General features: G+C 39.5%; 1 protein-coding gene across 1 annotated transcript; it reads right to left on the bottom strand.

The window, feature by feature from the left end:
• Positions 1-2194: 2194 nt before the first annotated feature.
• LOC133547113 (sal-like protein 1) lies at positions 2195-14561 on the bottom strand. Its single transcript, XM_061892943.1, has 2 exons — positions 14108-14561; positions 2195-5755 (listed from the first exon to the last, which is right to left on the bottom strand). Exons 1-2 carry the CDS (start codon positions 14232-14234, stop codon positions 5004-5006), a joined length of 879 nt encoding a protein of 292 aa, XP_061748927.1. The 5' UTR covers positions 14235-14561; the 3' UTR covers positions 2195-5003.
• Between the last annotated feature and the right edge of the window lie 9690 nt (positions 14562-24251).

Genomic DNA, 24251 nt, shown 5'->3' with positions numbered 1-24251 from the left:
TTGATCTCTACTTAGCGATGTGTTGATAACTTCTGTGTCTTCTGTTAGCAGCTAACAAGCTAAGCTAACTAGCCAGCTAAGCTAACTAACAAGCAAAGTTAGCACGAGAAGCGGCACAGTGCTTCTAGCGCATCCAGACGACTTTATCCTCTACTAAAGAATCAAATATGTATTTTATAGGCCATAAATATTTCAAACGGGAGAACAAATAATAAGACTGACTTATTAGCGTCCTGCTCGCGTCTTTCTGCGTCGATGTGCTTTCACGACAGTTAGCACACTTGACGTTACAAGGCAGGACTGCTCTGCTTCTTCTTCTTTTCTGCTTTAAGAGTGCCACCTTCTGATATGGAGTGTGGACCGAGATTGAACCCTACTCTATAATATTTTATTTTATACAAGCTATCGGCCTATAATTACCTGCCACTTTCGGGTCTTTTCCTGGTTTGCATATTGGAATTATTACAGCTTCTTTCCACTCAGCTGCTCATTTTCCTCTTCATATATCCTGTACAGTTTATTACATACGCTCCTCTCATTTGCTGTACTTCAGTTTCCTAATGACACAGCCCACATAAGCTGCTGTGTGATTCCCCCACAGTTACAACACTTCATCTGTTCATGACTTCCACATTGTCCATATTCATGCTCCCCTCCACACCGTCCACATCTCATCTTGGCATGACACACACTACTATGTGCCCAGAGTGTTGGCACTTGAAACAACGTACTGGGGGTGGCACGTAAGTTCTAACCTAAAAGCTTAAAAACCCTACCATGATTCTTTCCGGGAGGACTTCCTGGACAAACTGCACTAGCACAGATTCACTCTCCGTCTTTTCTCCGTTTCTAAATGCCATTAATCTCTTCATCATTGTGACAGTTCCCCCTTTCATTTCTCTTTTCAAATCTTCTAAATGTTCTCCTCTTGGGATTCCTGTCACCACTCCTCTGGCCCCCTTTCATTCTCCCACTTCCATTATTTCCTTTAGTATCTTATTGCACAGCTTTTGCAATCGCATTGCTTTGTACTTTTACTCTCCATTTTTACATTTAATCAAACGACTTCCGTCCTTTAGCACTTTGGCCATCTCCACCTCTCCAATGTCCTTCTTTCATCTCTTAACCAGTGTCATCAAATTAATATCTTTCATGTCTTGATCTGACTTCAATGTATATATAATCTTGCAATTATCTACATAATCTGTTTCCTCCTTTCTACTCTCTTAGCGCTCTACTTTCCTTCATGACCTCCTCTCCCCTTCTTTCCTCTCTCCCCTCTAGTCCTATCCATGTCCATACCTTCCTCATACATCAGCTCACTATCTCCTTCCATCTCTTTTTAAGCAGCTACCAGAAATCCATCGCTGGATAATGGAGAGGTTTTGTGAAATAATAATTCAAAAAAGAATCACCTAAAAGCAAAAATAAAAATGAACTAAATCTCCTCTGTTCTGTACATCATTGTCCAAGTGACATTATATTGTCATCTTCCTCTTTATGCCATTTCCTCAAGGTGACAGAAAAACATGATACAACCTGCCTATCATGTGATTCTACCATGTTGGCAAAATACAAACACACAATATATTGACATATATAACACATAAAACATGGAATTAGAAGTGAACAGTACCCATCCCTACCAGCAAGTGTTGTTGTACTGGAAACTAATTTACAAACACAACTTCATCACACACAATACTCCACTATGGAATTGTTCTTATATTAAAATGAGAAACAAATCCATCTTTGAACAGCAATGGTTTGAAAAAGGTATTTGGTCACTGATGCAATTATTGACTGATAAAAGTGTTTTATTATTTGAAAATTTCATTAACTACGACCTGCAAATAAAAATAATTACAAAAATTAAGAAGGCTTTCATTCAAAATATTTGAATTACAGTATGTCATTTTTTCAACAATTTACTATTAATTCTTTACTGTATTTTCTCTGGAACAAAACAATACTCATAACTTCATTTAATTTTTAAGATGTTGTTTTGCAATTGGATCCAACACTTGTTCGTTCTGTGATAGGGAAACACAATAGACAGTTTATTTTAAGAATGTATGCAAAGTAAATCTCTGTGGGATGATGTACAATATTGGCTTTTGCCTGACACTCCAAACTTTGACTGATATTGATGTTGTTTTGGGGATGTTGAAAAAGAGAAAAAACAAAAAACACATTTTTAAACACAATACTGGATTTATTTGATGTATCCACAAATGTAAGATTTTTAAAACAAAGCCATCTTTCCACAAAAAAACATATGCTGTTTTCTCTCACTTTTATACTGCATAAAGGCCTGGGGACATACATATAAAATAATCACAACACAACCATCATGATTCAGAGTAATAACGATAATTAACAAAATACATTATAGAGACCCATCAAATGATTCACAAAATCACACATTTTAAAGGTGAATAAAAGACAACTGTTCAAATGATGTATAAAGTAAATAATAATATGCTTCCTGAAGTGGTCCAGAAGATGTTTCAGATGTGAACCAGAACATACAGTCAAGAAAATAAGTATTTGAACACCCTGCTATTTTGCAAGTTCCTCCACTTAGAAATCATTGAGGGGTCTAAAATGTTCATGGTAGTTGCATGTCCACTGTATGACAGATAACCTAAAAAGAAAAATCCAGAAATCACAATCTATTATTTTTTAACAATTTATTTGTGTATTACAGCTGAAAATAAGTATTTGAACACCTGTCTATCAGCTAAAATTCTGACCCTCAAAGACCTGTTAGTCCGCCTTTAAAAGTCCTCCTCCACTCCACTGTATTATCCTGAATCAGATGCACCTGTGTGATGTCGTTAGCTGCATAAAGACACCTGTCCACCCCATACAATCAGTAAGACCCAAACATTCAGCATGGCTAAGAGCAAAGAGCTGTCCAAAGACACCAGACACAATAGTGTACAACTCCACAAAGATGGAAAGGGCTCTGGAGAAATTGCCAAGTAGCTTGGTGATAAAAGGTCCACTGTTGGAGCAATCATTAGAAAATGGAAGAAGCTAAACATGACGCTCAATCTCAATCAGAGTGGAGCCCCGTGCAAGATATCACCTGGTGGGGTCTCAATGATGCTAAGAAAGGTGAGGAATCAGCCCAGGACTACACGGCAGGACTTGGTCAATGACCTGAAATGAGCTGGGACCACTGTTTCCATGGTGACTGTTGGTAATACACTAAGACGTCATGGTTTGAAATCATGCATGGCACGGAATGTTCCCTGCTTAAACCAGAACATGTTAAGGCCCGTCTTAAGTTTGCCGATGACCATTTGGATGATCCAGAGGATTCATGGGAGAAAGTTTTGTGGACAGATGAGACCCAAATTGACCTTTTTGGTCATAATTCCACTATGTGTGTTTGGAGGAAGAAGAATGATGCGTACCATCCCAAGATCACCATCCCTACTGTGAAGCATGGGGGTGGTAGCATCATGCTTTGGGGGTGTTTTTCTGCTCATGGAACAGGACGACTGTACTGTATTAAGGAGAGGATGACTGCAGCCATGTATTGTGAGATTTTGGCCAAAAATCTCCTTCCCTCAGTCAGATCATTGAAGATGAGTCGTGGCTGGATCTTCCAACATGACAATGACCCAAAGCACACAGCCAGGAAAACAAAGAAATGGCTCATTAAGAACCATATCAAGGTTCCGGGGTGTCCTAGCCAGTCTCCAGACCTAAATCCAATTAAAAATCTTTGGAGGGAGCTGAAAGTCTGTGTTACTCAGCGACAACCCAGAAACCTGACTGATCCAGAGAAGACCTGAGTGGAGGAGTGGGCCAAAATCCCTCCTGCAGTCTGTACAAACCTGCTGAAGAACTACAGGAAATGTTTGACCTCTGTAATTGCAAACAAAGGCTACTCTACCAAATATTAATGTTGGTGTTCAAATACTTATTTTCAGCTGTATCACACGAATAAATTGTTCAAAAATCATAGGTTTTGATTTCTGGAATTTTCTTTTTAGGTTATCTGTCATACAGTGGACATGCACCTACTGTGAAATTTTCAGACCCCTCAATGATTTCTAAGTGGGAGAACTAGCAAAATAGCAGGGTGTTCAAATACTTATTATCTTCACTGTATATATATATATATATATATATATATATAAATATATATATATATATATATATATGTGTGTGTGTGTGCACAAAATGTTTATTGCATGTAAAATATGTCTTTTATTGTTTACTCTCACCTTTTTACTCAAATTGTTCCGTCCATTTTTTAATAAAAGTACACAATGTTGCATATTAATGCATTTACTTGACTGAAAAAAGCAGTAATATAAAATATCTAATCTATAAATGTAGAAATGTATTAAACAGATTGTTAGACAAACAACAATGTCACACATGTTATATGTGCTGAAGTTGTTAGAAAGTCAAAATGAAAGTCTTGAGAGTTTATTTCAAATCCTGCAGTTTCATTTGCTGCTGCTGTTCTCACCAGCACACTTGTGTTTCTTACACTGGTACTTAGAAGACAATCTTTCACCACACACACTGCAACTCAACACTTTCTCTCCTGGGTGTCTTCTCATGTGTGCTACAAGCTTTGATCGTCAACAAAAGCTTCTGTTGCAGATTCAACAGGAATGCGATTTTTCACCAGTGTGTGTTCTCATGTGTGTTTTCAAACTACTACTTTGTGTAAAACCTTTACCACAGATTGAACAAGAAAAAGGTTTTTCACCGGTGTGTGTCCTCATGTGTCTTTTCAAATGTTGACTTTGTGTAAAACCTTTACCACAGGTTGAACAGGAAAAAGGCTTTTCACCAGTGTGTGTTCTCATGTGTAGGTTCAAATTGTTACTGTCTGCCAAACCTTTACCACAGGTTGAACAAACAAAAGGTCTTTCTCCAGTGTGTGTCCTCATGTGTTTTTTCAAATTGCGACTTTCTACAAAACCTTCACTACAGATTGTACAGGAAAAAGTTTTTTCACCAGTGTGTGTTCACATGTGTACTTTCAAATTCTGACGTTGTGTAAAACCTTTACTACAGAGTGAACAAGAAAAAGGTTTTTCTCCAGTGTGTGATCTTATGTGTAATTTCAGAGAACTATGGTATTTAAATGTTTTGTGACAGTGAGAAGATGTGAAGTGAGTGTTGTCAGTGTGACATGTCTTATCATCTTTAGAGTCTTCATCATCAGTGTCAGGAGAGTGTGACGTTGTGTCCTCACTATCTGATAGTGGAGCTAAGAGCTTGTCTGCTTGTGATCCTCCACAGTGGTCTCCATCAGCTTCTGTTGTCATGTGTTGTGTTGAGCTGCTGCTTGGAGGCTCCCCCCCTCCCCTCTCCTCACTTTCACCTTTCACCTCATCATCTTCACTCTTCACAGGGACACCAGTCACTGGGAACTCCTCCAACCATTTAGGCTGACTGATGCCCTTTTCCTCCTCTTCCTCTTTAATCTGCGGCAGCTCTTGGTCCTCCTCTTCCTCTTTAAAGTTGGGGGTCAGTGAGTCCTCCTCTGCATTTTTGATGTGTAAGTTCAGTGGGTCCTCCGCTTGCCCTTTAATGTGAAGGGTCAGTTTAACATTATGGGTCTGTGGCTTCTCGTCTTCCTCTTTAATGTGGGGGGGCTGTGGCTCCTCTCCTCCCTCTTTGATGTGTTGGGAATGTGGTACCCCTTCTTCCTTGTGTATGTGGGGGTACTGTGGTTCATCCTCCTGCTCATGAGGAAGATGTTCTTCATCGAGGTCTGTGGGACAGGAGAAAACAAACATTCTTCAGAAAAGTCCAGCTTTGCTCAGTCACATGAGACAATGTCCTGCACCAACATATGATCTCACAATCTCATCAGTTTCCCCTCACAGCAGTCAGGGTACTTCCAGCTGACACATGAAGAAGACCTTCAGGGGAATGTCTTCCCAGGCCAACATCCAATCCATCTTATTCATATAAAAACTTCCTAAAAGTCATTCCTGCAATCCTTAATGGTAGACGCCATACGTGAAAGTGTGCTGTTCTCCCTCTGAATAAGTCATACACACACAGGAAATAATGTACCACATGCCAGCCTCCACGCAGTAGTACTAGTGATGAGCTCCCCCTGCTGGTGGACAATAATTAGTCATTTTCACATTCATCTTTAGAGACATGTCTGTTATAAAAGAAGCATGAGCACAGTCAACATGTTGGCCAAGAAAGATGACATCTGTTTTGCTTTCATTTAGATAGTGTCACCACAGTTAAACTGGGAAGAAGTAATCAGATTACTGACTACACCTTCAAAAGATAACTTGTTTACCTTATGAATGATAGTAATAATGGATTATATTAATTTAGTGCGTTTCTAGACACTCAAATTGGGTTAGAGTGAGAATTGAAAAGGCATCATTCATGCAGTCCACACATTCAATCAAAATCAGTATCAGACAGACCGTATTTCCTTGAATTGCCGCCGGGTATATAGTATGCGCCTGCCTAGAATTACTGCTGGGTCTAACTTGTTTCGCAAACTAATTAGCGCGTGCTTAGCATTACCGCCGGCTCAGGATGAACCCCGAGTCAAACTCGTTTCGCTAAATAATTAGCATATGCCTAGAATTTCCGCCGGGTCACACTCGTCACGTCACGAGTGACACTTCACCTGTCATCATTTTCAAAATGGAGGACACTGATTTCAATAATTTGAAATCGCATCAAGGGAAAAAGATTAAGCGCTATTCAGTAGGATTTAAGGTCCAAGCTGTTGAAGATGCTAAAAAGAACAGTAAGCAGCTATGTTTTATTAATATACCGTAGCTGCGTGTGTCAAATATGAGTCATTAAATGACTCCCGCCTCTTGGTGGTAGAGGGCGCTAGTGATCCTTCTTGCGACTACTCGGCTGAAGAAGAAGTGACAACAAGCAGCAAGAGTGAGCAGCGTGTGTTTATTTGTTTCTCTTGCTTGCACTTTTAACATGGAGGATTACATATATCTAAAATAAAACAATTTTCAAAACTGGACTTTCAATCGAAGCAGGAGGTGATAAGGAAGATCTCCATCGAGACAGAGAGACTTTGAACCTGAAGAAAGATAAGGAAGACTTCTATAAACAAGTTATCGATGCTTTTGATCAGAAGGAGCTGTGCATGGACTTCATTTATAAGTAAAGGTAAGACCATAATAACGTGTTTTTTTAAATTAAATGTGCTTTTCATGATGGTATCCTTACATCACACTCAAATTTTTAAGCGCAGGACTAATTTTACCGCATGTCTTTGGTAAGTGCTGGAGTGAGAAGAGGTTTTATAATAATTACCGCATGCTTGCCTTTACCACATCCCTTTGGTAAATGCCGGAGTGAGAAGAGGTTTTAAATTAATTAGCGCCCCGGCGGGGCAATTCAAGGAAATACTGTACTTTATTAATCTCCAAGGGAAAGTTACATTTTTCAGCAATATGGTAAGCTACATTTAATAATAACAATAATAATAATAAGTAGATGAGGCAATTTTTCAAGGAATTGCGTGTGAATGCTCCAATGCTGATATTGAACTGAATTGCTGACAGAATGTAGTGTGAATGTAAGAATAGTTTGAATGTTAAAATGGTTTAAATCAGGGGTCTCAAACATGCGGCCCGTGAGACGTTATTATGCGGCCCGCACTTTGATATGACAATTTAATGTTGGTGCGGCCCGCGAGTTTAATATGAATGGCGCTTGACAGAGTCATACTTGCCAACATCCCCAATTTTCCCGGGAGACCCCTGAATTTCAGGGCATCAATTTTCTCAAAGCCCCTGTAGATTTGTACCAGATCAAAAATATTCAGGGAGTGCCATAAGGGTGCTGCCTTTAGCGCCCCCTACATCATGAACTGACAGCGTGCAAGCCTAGTTGTATGTTGCATCTGGCCATGAAATATCTATGTGTGTTATTGCAAGATATATTTGATCAACAGCTACACACGTCACACTAAGGGTGGCCGTAAGAAAAACTTTAAGACTGTTACAAATATGTGCCAGATTGTGAACCCACACCAAACAAGAATGACAAACACATTTCGGGAGAACATCTGCATCATAACACAACATAAACACAACAGAACAATTACCCAGAATCCCATGCAGACCCAACTCTTCCGGGCTACAATATACACACCACCGCTACCACCAACCCCCTACCCTCCCTACTTGCGTCGGTTGAGGTGTTGTATATTGTAGCCCGGGAGAGTTAGGGCTGCATTTGTGTTAGTGTGCGGAAATTTTCCCAAAATGTGTTTGTCATTCTTGTTTGGTGTCGGTTCACAGTGTGGCGCATATTTGTAACAGTGTTAAAGTTGTTTATACAGCCACCCTCAGTGTGACCTGTATGGCTGTTGAACAAGTACGTCTTGCAGCCACGTACGTTGTTCTGCACAAGATTCATACAACATGTTGTGGAGCCGGCATGTTGGTTGTGTGATATAAAAGCATGCGCGATGACATGTAGTGGAGCAGTAGTCCTCTTTTAGGGGGTGCGCAAACCCCTGAAAGGTACTTGAAGGTATGCCAAGGGACAAGTGAGATTTATTAAAAACATTCTAAAAAAAAACAGCAATTCATAAATCCTTTATAAATATGTTTGTTGAATAATACTTCAATGAAATATGAATGTAAGTTTATAAACTGAAAAAATAATTTAAAAAATCCAACATTCAGTGTTGACAGCTAGACTTTTTGTGGACATGTTCCATAAATATTGATGTTAAAGTTTTTTTGTTTTTTTTTGTGAAGAAATATTTAGAAGTAAGTTGATGAATCCAGATGGATCTCTATTACAATCCCCAAAGAGGACACTTTAAGTTGATGATTACTTCTATGTGGAGAAATCTGCATTTATAATTAAATCACTTGTTTACTTTTCAACAAGTTTTTTTATTTATGTTTATATCTTTTTTTCCAAATATTTCAAGAAAGACCACTACAAATGAGCAATATTTTGCACTGTTATACAATTGAATAAATCAGACACTGATGACATAGTGCTGTATTTTACTTCTTTATCTCTTTTTTTTCAACCAAAAATGCATGGCTCTGATTAGGGGGTACTTGAATTAGAAAAATGTTCACAGGGGGTACATCACTGAAAAAATGTTGAGAACCAATGTTGTAGAGGACGTTAAAGGCAGTGCAGTCACGGCAGCCCTTAATAATGTCGGCCGGGTGAAAATTGGTAAAAATTGGGGAGAATGGTTGCACCGGTAGATTGTCGGGAGGTGCACTGAAATTCAGGAGTCTCCCGGAAAAATGGTGAGGATTGGCAAGTATGTTGCTAGGGCGGGAAAGCCATTCATAGAAAGTGAATTCATTAAAAAGCGCATGTTACATTTTTTAAGAAATCTTTTCTTGCGGCCCAGCCTCACCCAGTTTCTGCATCCAGTGGCCCCCATGTACATTGAGTTTCAGACCCCTGGTTTAAATGGTGAAGAGTTTGAATTTAAAGGAAAATTGAAATTTGGTTTGGAACTTGAGAAAGTGTGAGTTTGAATGTCCAGGATGAGTGGAATGAGTTGATGTTGGAATGGTTTGAATAGGTTGAAAAATGTGGGGATGGTGCAACTTGGACAAATGTCACTCCGGTGGGTGTACGCATGTGTGGAAGGTACGTAGACACAGAAAACTCCCCCACAAGCATGTTTGTGTGATTGACAGAAATATTTCAAGTCAATGTCCAGAGGTATTAAAACATTAGTCAATCAATCAGACAAACGGTCAATGAACTTTGCAGTCATGGATACACTGTGTGTTTATTTTCTCCGGCTGCGGCTCTCAAACTGCATACAAAAGGTCTTCTTTTGTTCGTTTGGTCTGAAAGCGTAAAAAAGTGCTGCCTTGATACGGCACAAATAAAGCGGGTCTGGGGGCCCAAACGTTGCCATTCTTTTGTGAGTGTAGTCCTTATGTGACATCATCACGTCACCTTCATGAGGAAGCTGAGCTTGTTTCATACACGACTCCCCTCAGCCGTCTCCACTCCAACACACATGAGCAGCTAACTTGGCTAACATTAGCAGGTCTGGTGATGCACCACACGTGACCTACGGTGGCCTAGGATGGACAAACCAGACAATTCTCACAAGACCACAACTCTTCTTCTCTCACCTTCCCAAAGTAATAATCTAGTCAATAATCACTGAACTCAACAAAAAAAATAAAGCATATTATTTCAACAATGACTTCCGGAGTCACAGAATTGGCTAATAAAACAAAATCTACTGTTCACTGCACAATATTAGGGAAATTGACACAAATATAAGAGAAATGTTGTCATTCTTAGAAGAAGCAACATTTGTTAGAGAAAATAATGCCTTGCCGGTAAGGTCTATTCCGGTGTACTGGAGAGGAGGCTACGACAAATAGCCGAACCTCGGATTCAGGAGGAACAGTGTGGTTTTCGTCCCGGTCGTGGAACTGTGGACCAGCTATACTCTCAGCAGAGTCCTTGAGGGTACATGGGAGTTTGCCCAACCAGTCTACATGTGCTTTGTGGACTCGGACAAGGCACAGATCTGATTGTGGCGGTCCGCTCCTTGTATGATCAGTGTCAGAGCTTGGTCCGCATCGCCGGCAGTAAGTCAGACACCTTTCCAGTGAGGCTTGGACTCCGTCAAGGCTGCACTTTGTTACCGATTCTGTTCGTAACTTTTATGGATAGAATTTTTATGCGCAGTCAGGGCGTTGAGGGGATGTGGTTTGGTGGCTGCAGGATTAAGTCTCTGCTTTTTGCAGATAATGTGGTCCTGGTGGGTTCATCTGGCCAATATATTCAGCTCTCATTGGATCAGTTTCAGCAGAGTGTGAAGCGACTGGGATGGAAATCAGCACCTCCAAGTCCGAGTCCATGGTTCTCACCCGGAAATGGGTGGATTGCCAATATCCGGCTTGGGGAGGAGATCTTGCTTCAAGTGGAGGAGTTCAAGTACCTCGGAGTTTTGTTCACGAGTGAGGGAAGAGTGGATCGTGAGATCAACAGGCGGATCGGTGCGGCGTCTTCAGTAATGCGGACACTTTATCGATCCGTTTTGATGAAGAAGGAGCTGAGCCGGAAGGCAAAGCTCTCAATTTATTGTTCAATCTACGTTCCCATCCTCACCTATGGTCATGAGCTTTGGGTTATGACCGAAGGACAAGATCACGGGTACAAGCTGCCGAAATGAGATTCTTCCGCCGGGTGGCGGGGCTCTCCCTTAGAGATAGGGTGAGAAGCTCTGTCATCCGGGAGGAACTCAAAGTAAAGCTGCTGCTCCTCCACATGGAGAGGAGCCAGATGAGTTGGTTCGGGCCACGGGGAAGACCCAGGACACATAGTGAAGACTATGTCTTCCGGCTGGCCTGGGAATGCCTCGAGATCCCCCGGGAGGAACTGGACGAAGTGGCTGGGGAGAGGGAAGTCTGGGTTTCTCTGCTTAGGCTGCTGACCCCACGACCCGACCTCGGATAAGCAGAAGAAGATGGATGGATGGAAAATGTGTTCTGGACCACTCATTCGTCCTTTAAACACACAATTGTCCCGTCCTTTAGGCGGTCATTTGGAATAGCGACTAAGCTACGAAGCTAAAACTGGCAAGGAAAATCCATACACCTGCAACACATCTCATCTGCTTGTGTTGTTGTGAACGACATCATCAATGTTGGAATAATGTAGAAACAGGACAGCAGTCGCAAGTGTCGCCTCCACACATCGTTCTGAGAACAGCAACACACTTCCCCCTTCAGAATAATAGGTCTGACTGCGCTAACAAAATAAAGGTTAAAAAAAAAAAAGCACCTTACACAAGCATAATGTACTTATTGATGCATTTACACAATTATTATGCTTTGACCCAAAGTACGGGTCAAAATTGTTCAAAGATTTATTGCACAAATAAATGTGAGCGACTCTGCATTTAATCAACAAACTGGAAAGAAAATAACATTTGCCTTGGTGCCCTTCTAACTTGCCTTGGTGCCCTAAAATAGGAGCCCTCCTTTAAGGCAACACTTGTCTTGACCTTAAAGGGGAACATTATCACAATTTCAAAAGGCTTAAAACCAATAAAAATCAGTCCCCAGTGGCTTGTTTTATTCTTTGAAGTTTTTTTTTCCAAAATTATACCCGTCCCGGAATATCCTTAAAAAAAGCTTTAAAGTGCCTTATTTTAGCTATCTTCGAAGCCACTGTCCATTTTCCTGTGACGTCATCCAGTGCTGCCAATACAAACAACATGGCGGTTACCACAGCAAGATATAGCGACATTAGCTCGGATTCAGACTCGGATTTCAACGGTTTAAGCGATTCCACGGATTACACATGTATTGAAACGGATAGAGTATGGAGGCAGATAGCGAAAACTAAATTGAATAACAAACTGAAGCTATTGAGTGAATAACTATTGACGCTATTCGGCCATGTTTGCCTTAGCACCGCCGGTAAAATGTGCAGACCAACGATCGGAAGTTTCGCATCTTGTGAAACTGGATCAACTTAAACCCGTCGATTGGTAAGTGTTTGTTTGGCATTAAATGTGGGTGGAGGGAAACGCTGGATTTAAAAATAGTTTCAATTGTACATACAGCTAGCTTAAATAGCATGTTAACATCGATTAGCTGGCAGTCACGATGCGACCAAATAAGTCTGATTAGCACATAAGTCAACAACATCAACAAAACTCACCTTTGTGATTTCGTTGACTTCATCGTTGCAAATGCATCTGCAGGTTATCCATTCATCTCTGTGCCATGTCTGCCTTAGCATCGCCGGTAAAATGTGCAGACACTGCGGCACATTCAATGGGGGTCTGGCGGCCGATTTCTTGCCACTTTCGCATCTTTGGGCCAGTGGTGCAACTTGAATCCCTCCCTGTTAGTGTTGTTACACCCTCCGACAACACACCGACAAGGCATGAAAAAACGGAAAATAACAGAGCGGAGACGCTGTGTTTGTAATGTGTTTGAGAAAATGAAAATGGCGGCTTCATTACCTAGGTGACGTCACATTCTGACGTCATCGCTCCTGAAGCGATAAACTGAAAGGCGTTTAACTCGCCAAAATGTACCCATTTAGAGTTCGGAAATCGGTTAAAAAAATATACGGTCTTTTTTCTGCAACATCAAAGTATATATTGACGCTTACATGGGTCTGCTGATAAGGTTCCCCTTTAAAAAGGAAACATTTGAGGCATGTCGATGATGTGCTTTTTTCCTATCCATCCATCCATTTTCTACCGCTTTTCCCTTTTGTTTTCCCTTTTGGACTTACAGGTGGGCAGAAGAAGGGATACACCCTGGAAATTTCCATTCAACCTTTACATTATTTATTCAAATCGTATCCTAATTAAAAATGTATCCTCCAGTTTGTGGCTATTGTAAGGCATATTTCCAAAGGATATGCATTTTTACAGGATGTTTTAGAGATAGCGATTAAAAAATGACTTCTGGGTATATTATATTGATCAGCTAATTCTTATTTAGGGGGCTTAGTGAGCGGAATAGAGGTGATCCCATTGACTCCATTGATAAATCTAGGATAGTTAAGATTTTGCTGACGTTTCTTTAGAACTTAGAATTCATAAAAAATAAAAAACAAAACATGTTAATGTCTAACATAAGGTTAATGAACAATAGGCACAGTTTAAAGAAAAAAACAGATCCCCTTTGATATGTTTTCTACATCCTGTGAACGGGTTGATGCTGTGGTGAAAGTGGGAAAATAAATGCATGTCGGGAAAATGCAAATTTCAGCAGAAATGGTTTTGAAACGTTTTAAAACCTGGTTAAAGATACACATGCCTTTCTGGCATGTGTATGTTGTAAAATGATGGTAGAATTAGCTTTATTATTTGTGTCATGCCCCCGGCCCGGCTCTGACCTGTTCCACCACTGACAGTTTGTAGTACAAATGGACTGGGATGTGTAACTCATCTTTAGTAGTTACATTCCACAGAACACAGACAACCACGTGGTTGCAAGACCACGTTGCAAGTAGCAGACGGAATGCATCATCCTCACAAGACAACACAACTTCTTATACACAATATATTAAGCATAGTGTTATTCATCAAATATAAAGTTAGTAAAGATGTGAGAGTAAAAAGTAAACAAACCTGTTCTGTGTAACACAACTTGATGATGTTTCTTATAATAAACGTCCAGTAGTTGATGTTGTCGCTCCTTCTCCTCTTTTGATGGACAAAGTTCCTCCTCATACTTTGCTATCCTTCTTTCGCACATTTTCACACAATCACAACACTTTACTCTCACACTTGATCTCTACTTAGCGATGTGTTGATAACTTCTGTGTCTTCTGTTAGCAGCTAACAAGCTAAGCTAACTAGCGAGCTAAGCTAACTAACAAGCAAAGATAGCACGAGAAGCGGCACAGTGCTTCTAGCGCATCCAGACCACTTTATCCTTAAATAAAGAATCAAAGATGTATTTTATAGGCCGTAAATATTTCAAACTGGAGAACAAATAATAAGAGTGACTTATTAGTCTTACTTGCGGCTTTCTGCGTCGATGTGCTTTCACGACAGTTGGCACACTTCCGCTGCCTTCCGTTCACGCCGGAAGCTGGGAATGACGTCACAGCCGAGGGGACGAAGAGGCAAAATATTGCCTGCCGTCACTGTTACCATGCTTTTCTTTCCTGTAATATTTATTTGAATAACAATGTGATATAAAAGAGTGTCTTATTTTTTTAAAAATAAATTCAAAGTATATCAAACAAAGCTTTAATGTTGGGGTTCAGTGGCGCCCCCGTGCGACATTTATTGCAATGACAAGAGTGAAAGTGCTAGAAATTGTAGCGATATTACTACCTGAATTATTTAAATTTACCCTTCCACGTGTTTTATTGTTGTTCCCTACACCTCATTCCTACTTGCTCATTTCATCCAAAATACTCTCATTTATTTATTTTCATTTCTATTGAGGCTCTTCTCTTTTCAACAACATCAATCAGTGAATAGTTTGCATCTTCATTTGTTGCTCAGACTTTTAACGAGTCAAACTTGTTCAAGTTGTCTCACTTTAACAGCAACATACATCAAACTTTTTACTTCAGCGTTTCCGGAATCGTTGGTTTCACTTTTGAATAAGAAAATAACAATAATTAATCCAGGAAACAATGAGTAGTATCAGTTATGAGATGCGATGTATATCAGAATAATTTAATGTACACAAACATCACTCTATTGGCGGGAATTATTCCGAAATAACGGATATAATTGACCCCAAAGGGACAAGCGGTAGAAAATATTAAAATAAAATAAGAGTGCACAGATCCAGTTACAATAAAAGAAAGGAAAAATCGAAAGAGAGGGAAAAAAAGTTCTCAAACTGATAACATGAAAGATGAACTCTTAAGTCTAAAAAGTGACTTCAGCGGCAAATAGCTGTCTCGTCAGCTGATGCGCGTGCTCGTAACCTCAGCGACCTGGCAACCAACCAAACCCCATTAAAAAAAATAAAAAAATAAAATAAAATAATATTTTTTGGTAAAGCACATCCGAACCCCCTATTCACCTTGGCAACCCCAGGTAGAATATAGTTCAGCCAGTCTGTTTATATGATCACCCCATCTATTCACGTTCACGCGCAGAAAGAGCGCCGCGCGCTCCCGTCTCACCAGCTGGTGCGCGAGCCCGATAATTAGAGAGCTGCGTCTAATCAAGGAGAGCATAAGTCAGAAGACGCCACCGCAGCACAGAATGGGAGAAGGTTTGCTATCCTTGACGATAACCCACAGTTGTGACAAAAGCAAAAGCTGAACGGACAGCCGGTAAGATTACGCTTTATTACCCAAAAATATGTAAAACTATTGACAAAATACTGGTTGACTTTATTTAGAAAAACAAAATTCAGTATATAAATAAATCAGTTATAATGAACAATTACAATCAGGGTGGTCTAAACTTTCTTGACTTCACTACACTAAACAACACCTTTAAAATTAATTGGATAAGACACTACCTGAAAGACCCTACCTCAATTTGGAACTTTATTTCTCATCATGTATTCTCTAACCTTGGAGGCCTAACATTTTTGCTCTTGTGTAATTCTAACATTGACAGGATTCCTGTTGCACTCTCAAACTTCCACAAACAAGCCCTTCTAGCATGCTCTCTTTTATACAAGCACCACTTCTCACCTACCAAATATATCATCTGGAACAATAAAGACATATGTTACAAAAGGAAATCTCTTTTCCTCAACAATTGGTTTAACAATAACATTATTTTAGTGAGTCAGCTTTTCAATAAGGAAGGTCAACTTTTTAATTACCAAGAATTTCTCAACCATTTTAAGATACCTGTGACTCCCAAACAATTTTCCATTGTATTTGATGCCATTCCAACACCTGTTATTATGTTGTACATTCCAACACCTGTTATTATGTTGTACATTCCAACACCTGTTATTATGTTGTACATTCCAACACCTGTTATTATGTTGTACATTCCAACACCTGTTATTATGTTGTACATTCCAACAGGTGTTATTATGTTGTACATCCCAACAGGTGTTATTATGTTGTACATTCCAACAGGTATTATTATGTTGTACAGGGCTTACACACCTCCTCTTTCTGCTGTAAAAATTGTGAATGATCCACTTGACACTCCTGTGGGGAAACTTTGCTTTGATAAAAAAAAAAAAAAAAAAAAAAAAGAAAAATCCGCAGCTTATTCCGAAATGATTGTGTGTCTGTCTCCTATGTAATTTCCCTCTGGAATAATGTTGTAAATGACATCTGTTGGACCAAAACGTGGTCCCTTCCTAACAGGTATTTACTTCCCAACAAAGTCAAAGAGATATCATTTAAAATCATTCCTGGTTATTACCCTGTAAAGACTGTGATGGTTAAATAGAAGAAGGACATTGATGTTATGTAACATGCACCCAGAGACTGTTAACCACTTGTTTTGGACTTGTGAAAACACTCCATCACTATGGCAGGCATCTGTCGCTTCATCCTGGACAATATTTATGACAAATTTGTGCTTTGCTTTAAAGATGTGATTTTTGGTTTTACACTGTATGAACAAAAATGTGAAAAGGAATTTTACCTTTGCAACCTCATTATTTTGTTGGCTAAGTTTTATATTTATAAATGTAAGTTTCTCAATACCCGACCTATCTTTTGTGCCTTTAAAAAAGATTTTGAACTTTACATTAAAACACTCTCTACCTCTAACAACAAAAAAGCTGTGAAAACGATGATTTTGTGTTCCAAATTTAAGTTATTTAATGAATCTGAATGAACCTATGGCTTTGCACTTTGTTTATTATATATATATATATATATATATATTTGTTTGTATTCTATTTTTGTTATTTTGAATTTACAACCCCCTGGCACTGTTTTGTGCTGTTTTCATAATGTTTTATAATGTTTTATATTGTTGTTTGGCTTACTGTTTGTAATTGTTGAAATGTATAAATAAAAATTTTAAAAAAAAAAAGGAAGGCAGCAGAACAGAGCAGTACTGCTTTGTAACGTCAAGTGTGCCAACTGTCGTGAAAGCACATGGACTGAGAAAGACGTGAGCAGGACGCTAATAAGTAGTGATGGGTTGATGAGGCTTCATGTATCGTTTGGACACATTGCAAAACTGTATTGATACTGTGTCAATACTGTGTCACTAAATAATGACATCTGCTGGACAGTAAAAATCCCTACAGGCAACCTATGGACCGACTCAACTGACACTGATTTTATGACCTAGTATATACAATAATATAAACCAAGTCATTGTATTTCATTTAGGATTATTTCATATCTTCATTTAAATAATACTATATGTTTATCTTTTTTAGATACAGTCAATAAATAATGTGAACATGATTGATTGATTGAAACTTTTATGTATTAGTAGATTGAACAGTTCAGTACATATTCCGTACCATTTACCACTAAATAGTAACACCCCAATAAGTTTTTCAACTTGTTTAAATCGGGGTCCACTTTAAGCAATTCATGGTAAAAAGTAACTGGGGCCGAGCTGGACTCGAACAACCGCCCTATGGGAATCAACATGAACGCTTTTGGTCCTTCACTTTACCAACTCAGCTACCGGAGAAAACAACCATCACTGTGTTTTAATGTAATTAATTGGATGGTTGTGTGGGCAGGACAATACCGGAGAGTCTCCAGTGGAGACTTAATGAAACGACAAGAAAATGAACACAAATACATTTTTTTCCGATATATGATCAAAATATTCCCAGACGGCGGAAATGATCTCCGACGATGATAAATGACAAAAAAAACAAAACAACGACAGAAGTGAGGCGATTCTGTTGGCAGCAGCATCTCCTTGACAGATGCACTTCCTTATTGTTAAGTGTTGTACTGTTGTACGCCCTTACTCATTGTGTCCATTAGAGGGCAGTGTTTACCTCTGTGTTACCTGACACCTATGTTTCCTGTTCCGGGGTCCTGAGTTCAATCTGTGTGTCTAGCGGCAGCATATTTACGATGCTGCCGATACAATAAATATATCTACAAGACCAAAGGCAAAGTGTGTCTCATGAGAGTTTGGCTACATCTCCACCGCAACGCACGATGCTCATCACTTATAAACACAGTTTGGCGCGCAGGTGCCAGTGCGACACAGTTCGCGTATCGGTCACGTGACCCAAACAGCTCATGATTGGTCACGTGACTTTCTAAAGGCGGCACGCACACCGACAAAAGGTTTCGAGAGGACTCTAACGGGAGAAGGAAGCTTCAGGAAGGAGAGACGCGGAACTACTAAGCATTTGGAGTGAATTTGGCGGCAAAAGGTTTCGAGAGGACTCTAACGGGAGAAGGAAGCTTCAGGAAGGAGAGACGCGGAACTACTAAGCATTTGGAGTGAATTTGGCGGCGGCGAGAGTGTCTAAATCTGTTTTTGCGGTTGAGCATAAGCTGTTTTGTGACTGGATGGAGATGGAAGGGGATAGTGACGGGATGTATGAGGATAGTATGGAAATGGATAGGACTAGAGGGGAGAGAGGAAAGAAGGGGAGAGGAGGGAGTGAAGGAAAGTCGAGTGCGAAAAGAGTGCATGAAGACGATGAAGAGGTTGATAAGAGGAAAAGGGTTATGGTGGATGAATACAAGATCATTTATACATTTAAATCAAACCAAGATATGAATGACATTAGTTTGATGACACTGGTTAAGGGATTAAAGAAGGACATTGGAGAGGTGGAGATAGCGAAGGTACTCAGGGACGGACGGCTGTTGATTAAATGCAAAAATGGAGAGCAAAAGAACAAAGCAATGCGATTGCAAAAACTGTGCAACAAAATAATAAAGGAAAACATCGAAGTGGGAGAACGAAAGGGGTCAAGAGGAGTCGTGACAGGACTCCCAAGAGGAGAACATTTAGATTATCTGAAAAGAGAAATAAAATGAGGAACTGTCACTATGATGAAAAGAATGATGGCATTTAGGAACGGTGAAAAGACTGAGAGCGAATCCGTGCTAGTGCAATTTGCAGAGGAGGTCCTACCAGAGAGAATCATGATTGGGTATCTAAGCTTCTATGTTAGAGCTTACGTGCCACCCCCAGTACCTTGTTTCAAGTGCCAACGCTATGGGCACATAGCTAGTGTGTGTCATGCCAAGATGAGATGTGGAAGGTGTGGAGGGGAGCATGAATATGGACAATGTGGAGAAAATGAACAGGTCAAGTGTTGTAATTGTGGCGGGAATCACACAGCAGCGTATGGGGGCTGCATCATAAGGAAACAGGCAACAGAAGTACAGCAAATCAGAGTTGAAATAAATATTACATACACAGAGGCAGTTAAAATAAGAAATCAAGAAAGTGCAGAACAGGACAGAAGTGAAAATAGTTCAAGAAATAAAAAACAAGAGGCAGCAAATACAGGAATTTCCATGGACAAACTAGTTGTATTCCTGGCTTACGTGATAAATTGTACAGAACAGGCGAGAAACAAGACTGAGAAAATCAAAATAATTGTCAAAGCAGCAGCAAAGTTTTTAAATTTAAAAGAACTATCCTGGGAACAGGTGCAAGGTGAGCTACAGAGAGTAGACGAGACCGAGTCATGTGACCACAATCCAACGCCATGTTCATTGTTCAGTGGAATGCCAGAAGTTTGATAGCAAACGGACAGGAATTAAAGGGATATATTAATAATATGAAAAATAAACCACATATAATATGTTTTCAAGAAACATGGCTGAAGCCAAAATTAAACTTTATAATAAAAGGATATATAACGATACGTAAAGATAGGAATGATGGGCAAGGAGGAGGATGTGCCATATTTATTAAGGAAGACATGCAATATTCAATATTAAAAGTAAAACAAGAACTAGAGATAGTAGGAGTAGAAGTATGGAATAATAAAGAAAGATACAAAGTACTAAACTTCTATAATCCATGCAAGAAATTAGAAATTCACCAACTAGAAACAATAATGGAGCACTGGAGTGGCAATATTATTTGGTGTGGTGACTTTAATGCACATAGCACAATGTGGGGTGAAAGGGATGACTGGAATGGGGAAACATTGGAAGCACTTTTGGAGGAAAAAGAAGTGGTGTGTGTGAATGATGGGTCGGGAACAAGGTTAGATGTCGTCACGGGTAAAGAAACAGCAATAGATTTAACACTAGTGTCACAAGGGTTAGCAGGAAAGGTGGAGTGGGAAGTAAATAAATACAGCACAATGGGAAGTGATCACTATCCAATCTTCATTCACATAAACATAAATCATAGGACAGAAAGCAATAGGATAGAAGGAAGATGGAAGTATAATCATGGTGACTGGGGGAAATTTAGGGAAATTACCGACATAACTTTAAAGGAAGTAGATATAAATCAAGATATTGAACAATTAAATACAGATATTACGGGGTGCATAATAGAAGCAGCCGAACAGAGCATACCAAGGAATAGTATAGGGAGAAGAAGGAAGATAGTGCCGTGGTGGACACAAGCGTGCACAGATGCAATACAAGAACGGAATAGAGCATTTAGAATATTGAGAAGAACACATCATTTCCAAGACATGATCCAATATAAAAGGCATCAAGCTAGAGTAAGGTATGTTATTAAAAAAACAAGAAAACACCATTGGAGAACTTTTTGTGAAACACTAAATAGAACTACTCCTTTAAGCCAAGTGTGGGGAATGATCAAGAGAATGTCAGGGCTCAGAAAAGAACATAAACATCATGTGAGGAAAGATGGAATGCGTAGTGTGGGAGGAAATAAAGAAAAAGCAGAACTTTTAGCAAAAACCTTTGTTAAAGTGCACAGTAATGATCATTTGAGAAATGTAGAAAAACAAAAGAGAGAAGAAACAATTAGTTTAAATATTGAGGAAATGAAGGAAGACAACGATAATAGTTTTACCAACACTATGGATATGACATTTTCTTTGGATGAAATGGTTCCAATTTTAAAAAAAGGTAAAAATACGACGCCAGGGAAAGACCTGGTGAGTTATCAAATGATCAAAAATGTAGGTAGCATCGGCAAAGAAGTGGTCTTGAAATGATATAACAGGAAATATGAAGAAGGAAAATGAGCAGCTGAGTCGAAAACAGCTGTAATAATTCCAATATGCAAGCCAGGGAAAGATCCGGAAGAGGCAGGAAATTATAGGCCGATAGCATTGACCTCAAATTTGGGCAAAGTAATGGAAAAAATGATTAATGAAAGATTAATATATTATTTAGAGTCAAAAGAAATGATAAAAAACTACCAAAGTGGTTTTCGCAAAGCAAGTGTTACGGTTCAGACCCCTGCCAGCGCCGCTCGTCCATCTGTGCGCCACTCGGGTCACGCGCACGGGCGCACACATCCAGGAACGAGCCGCGCGCGTCCCCGCCCTGCAGCAGCTGCCAGCTGCAATCAGTCACCTGCAAACTTCACACCTGATGGTAATGACGGAGCTGCCTTTATAGACCTGGACAACCTGCCATCAGTGGCCGGATTATAGCCATCTGTACCTGAGTAAGCATCCTGTGTCTGGCTTCCATCCCGCGTACTCGCTCTTCCCCTGCGACTTCCGTGTTTCTGTTGTCTGATGCTCTTGTTGTCTTCCCGCAGCTCTTCCCGTGTTTCTCCTGGATCCCCTGTTGTTCCCCTTGCCTCCCGGACTGCCTTTTGGATTCTCGACCTCCCGCTTGGACACGTTTTCCCACGGACTTCCGCGTTACTTCACTCTCGTCAACATTTTGGTAAGACATCCTCCAGCTAATCTACACACATAGCCTTACACCATACACACTTGAGTTTTGGTCGGACTTCATTTCCTTGGTTTATTCATTAGCAGTATTAGTATTGTTATTATTAGTAGTAGTACTACAGATTTATGTATATATTTACTATATATAATAAATCTTTGGACATACTGCCAACTGGTGTTCGTTTGCCGTCACTTCCCCTTTAGTCAAACATAACACCAAGAAGCACAAATGACCCAGCAGTGCAGCTGGAAGAGGAAATTAGAAAAGGACAAATAAAGAAAGAAAGTATAATTGCGGTATTTATGGACATAGAGAAAGCGTATGATATGTTGTGGAAACAGGGGTTGCTGATGAAACTAAATAAGATTGGGATTAGAAGAAGAATGTACAGATGGATAAAATACTTTTTAACAAGTAGAACATTATTAGTAAAAATAGAGAATGAATATAGCAGAGAATACAAAGTGGAAAATGGGACCCCACAAGGGAGTATAATAAGTCCACTACTATTTTCCATCATGATAAATGAAGTTTTTAGTGAATTGGAAGGGTTAGTGGAGGTGGCATTGTTTGTGATGATGGAGTGATGTGGAAGAGAGGTAGAAATACACATCATATAGAAAAGAAGATTCAAAAAGCGGTAAATAATGTTCAAGACTGGGGGACGGCTTGGGGTTTAAGATTCTCTGTTGGAAAGACAAAAGTCATACATTTTACGAAGAGGAAAGTACAAAACAAGCTCCAAATAAAACTCTATGGAGAAAACATAGAAGAGGTACAAGTATTTAAATATTTAGGAATATGGTTTGATAAAAATATGAACTGGTCAACCCACATCAGCAAGATAGTGGAGAAAAGTAAAAAGGTGTTAAATATAATGAGGGCTTTGAGGGGTAAAGATTGGGGGGCTGATAGGTTGACATTGAAAACAATATATATCACTTTAATTCCATCTGTTATCGACTACGGATGCATTATTTATCAATCTGCTTCAAAAACTCTACTTGAGAAAATAGACCGGATCCAGTCGCAGGCGTTAAGGTTATGTTGTGGAGCTACTAAATCTACTCCAGTGGCAGCATTACAAGTAGAAATGAATGAAAAATCTTTGGATATGAGGAGAGATCAACTCTCAGCGGTTTATTGGGCAAACTTAAAAGGATCCAGGCAAGGACATCCAACCCGTCAAGTGCTAATAAATTGCCAAGAAAAAGGGAAGAAAAAAATGAATAGTTTTGGGTGGATAATAGGAGATATATGTAACAAAACACAAATTGACCATATTAAAGTGAGCCCTACAGTACCAATTCCTGCAATACCACCGTGGATGTATGACAACCCAAAGGTAGACATGCAGTTACTGAAGAATAGACATTTAAATAGTTACCAAATAGAACAATGGATTGAGGGAATGTTTTTTGATAACATCATGATATTCACAGATGCATCAAAAACTATAAATAGTAAAGTAGGAGCTGCTGCAGTTATCCCACAGAGAAATATAGTGTTGAATAAAAGAATCAGTGATGAACTATCTGTTTTTACGGGGGAATTGGTAGCAATTTATATGGCAGTTAACTGGATAGAGGAAAACAAAGCAAGGAAAGTAGTCGTGTGCTCGGACTCCAGCAGTGCTTTGATGAGCATAAAAAACATAGCATCAGAAACAAGACAAGATATAGTTTATGAAATAGTTCAGGCAATCTACAGAATAAATAAAGCGAGAGGTGTGGTAACATTTCTCTGGGTTCCTGCTCATGTAGGAGTTGAGGGAAATGAGTTAGCTGATAGATACGCAAAACAAGCAAGCACTAAAACAGAAGTAAACATGGAGATGAAGCACAGTAAAGAAGAAGTGAAGAGCATAATTAAGATAGAACACAATAAAAAGTGGCAGGATAATTGGAATAAGCAAACAAAAGGTAGAGAGTTTTACAAAGTCCAGAGGAAAGTAGGTGTCATGAGAGGAGGAATAGAAATAGGAAGGAAGAAGACATTATGACTAGAATGAGATTAGGACATACATATCT

This window comes from Nerophis ophidion, unplaced genomic scaffold, assembly GCF_033978795.1.
Source record: "Nerophis ophidion isolate RoL-2023_Sa unplaced genomic scaffold, RoL_Noph_v1.0 HiC_scaffold_62, whole genome shotgun sequence".
Taxonomy (NCBI): Eukaryota; Metazoa; Chordata; class Actinopteri; order Syngnathiformes; family Syngnathidae; genus Nerophis; species Nerophis ophidion.
The sequence above is the reverse complement of the archived record's forward strand: the minus strand, read 5'-3'. Positions and strand labels throughout refer to the sequence as shown.

Coding starts and splice junctions, on each gene's coding strand:
- LOC133547113 (XM_061892943.1), bottom strand. CDS start 14,234: ATGTGCGAAAGAAGGATAGCAAAGTATGAGGAGGAACTTTGTCCATCA. Junction 5,756..14,107: donor AGTTGTGTTACACAGAACAG/GTTTGTTTACTT, acceptor CCTGTCCCACAG/ACCTCGATGAAGAACATCTT.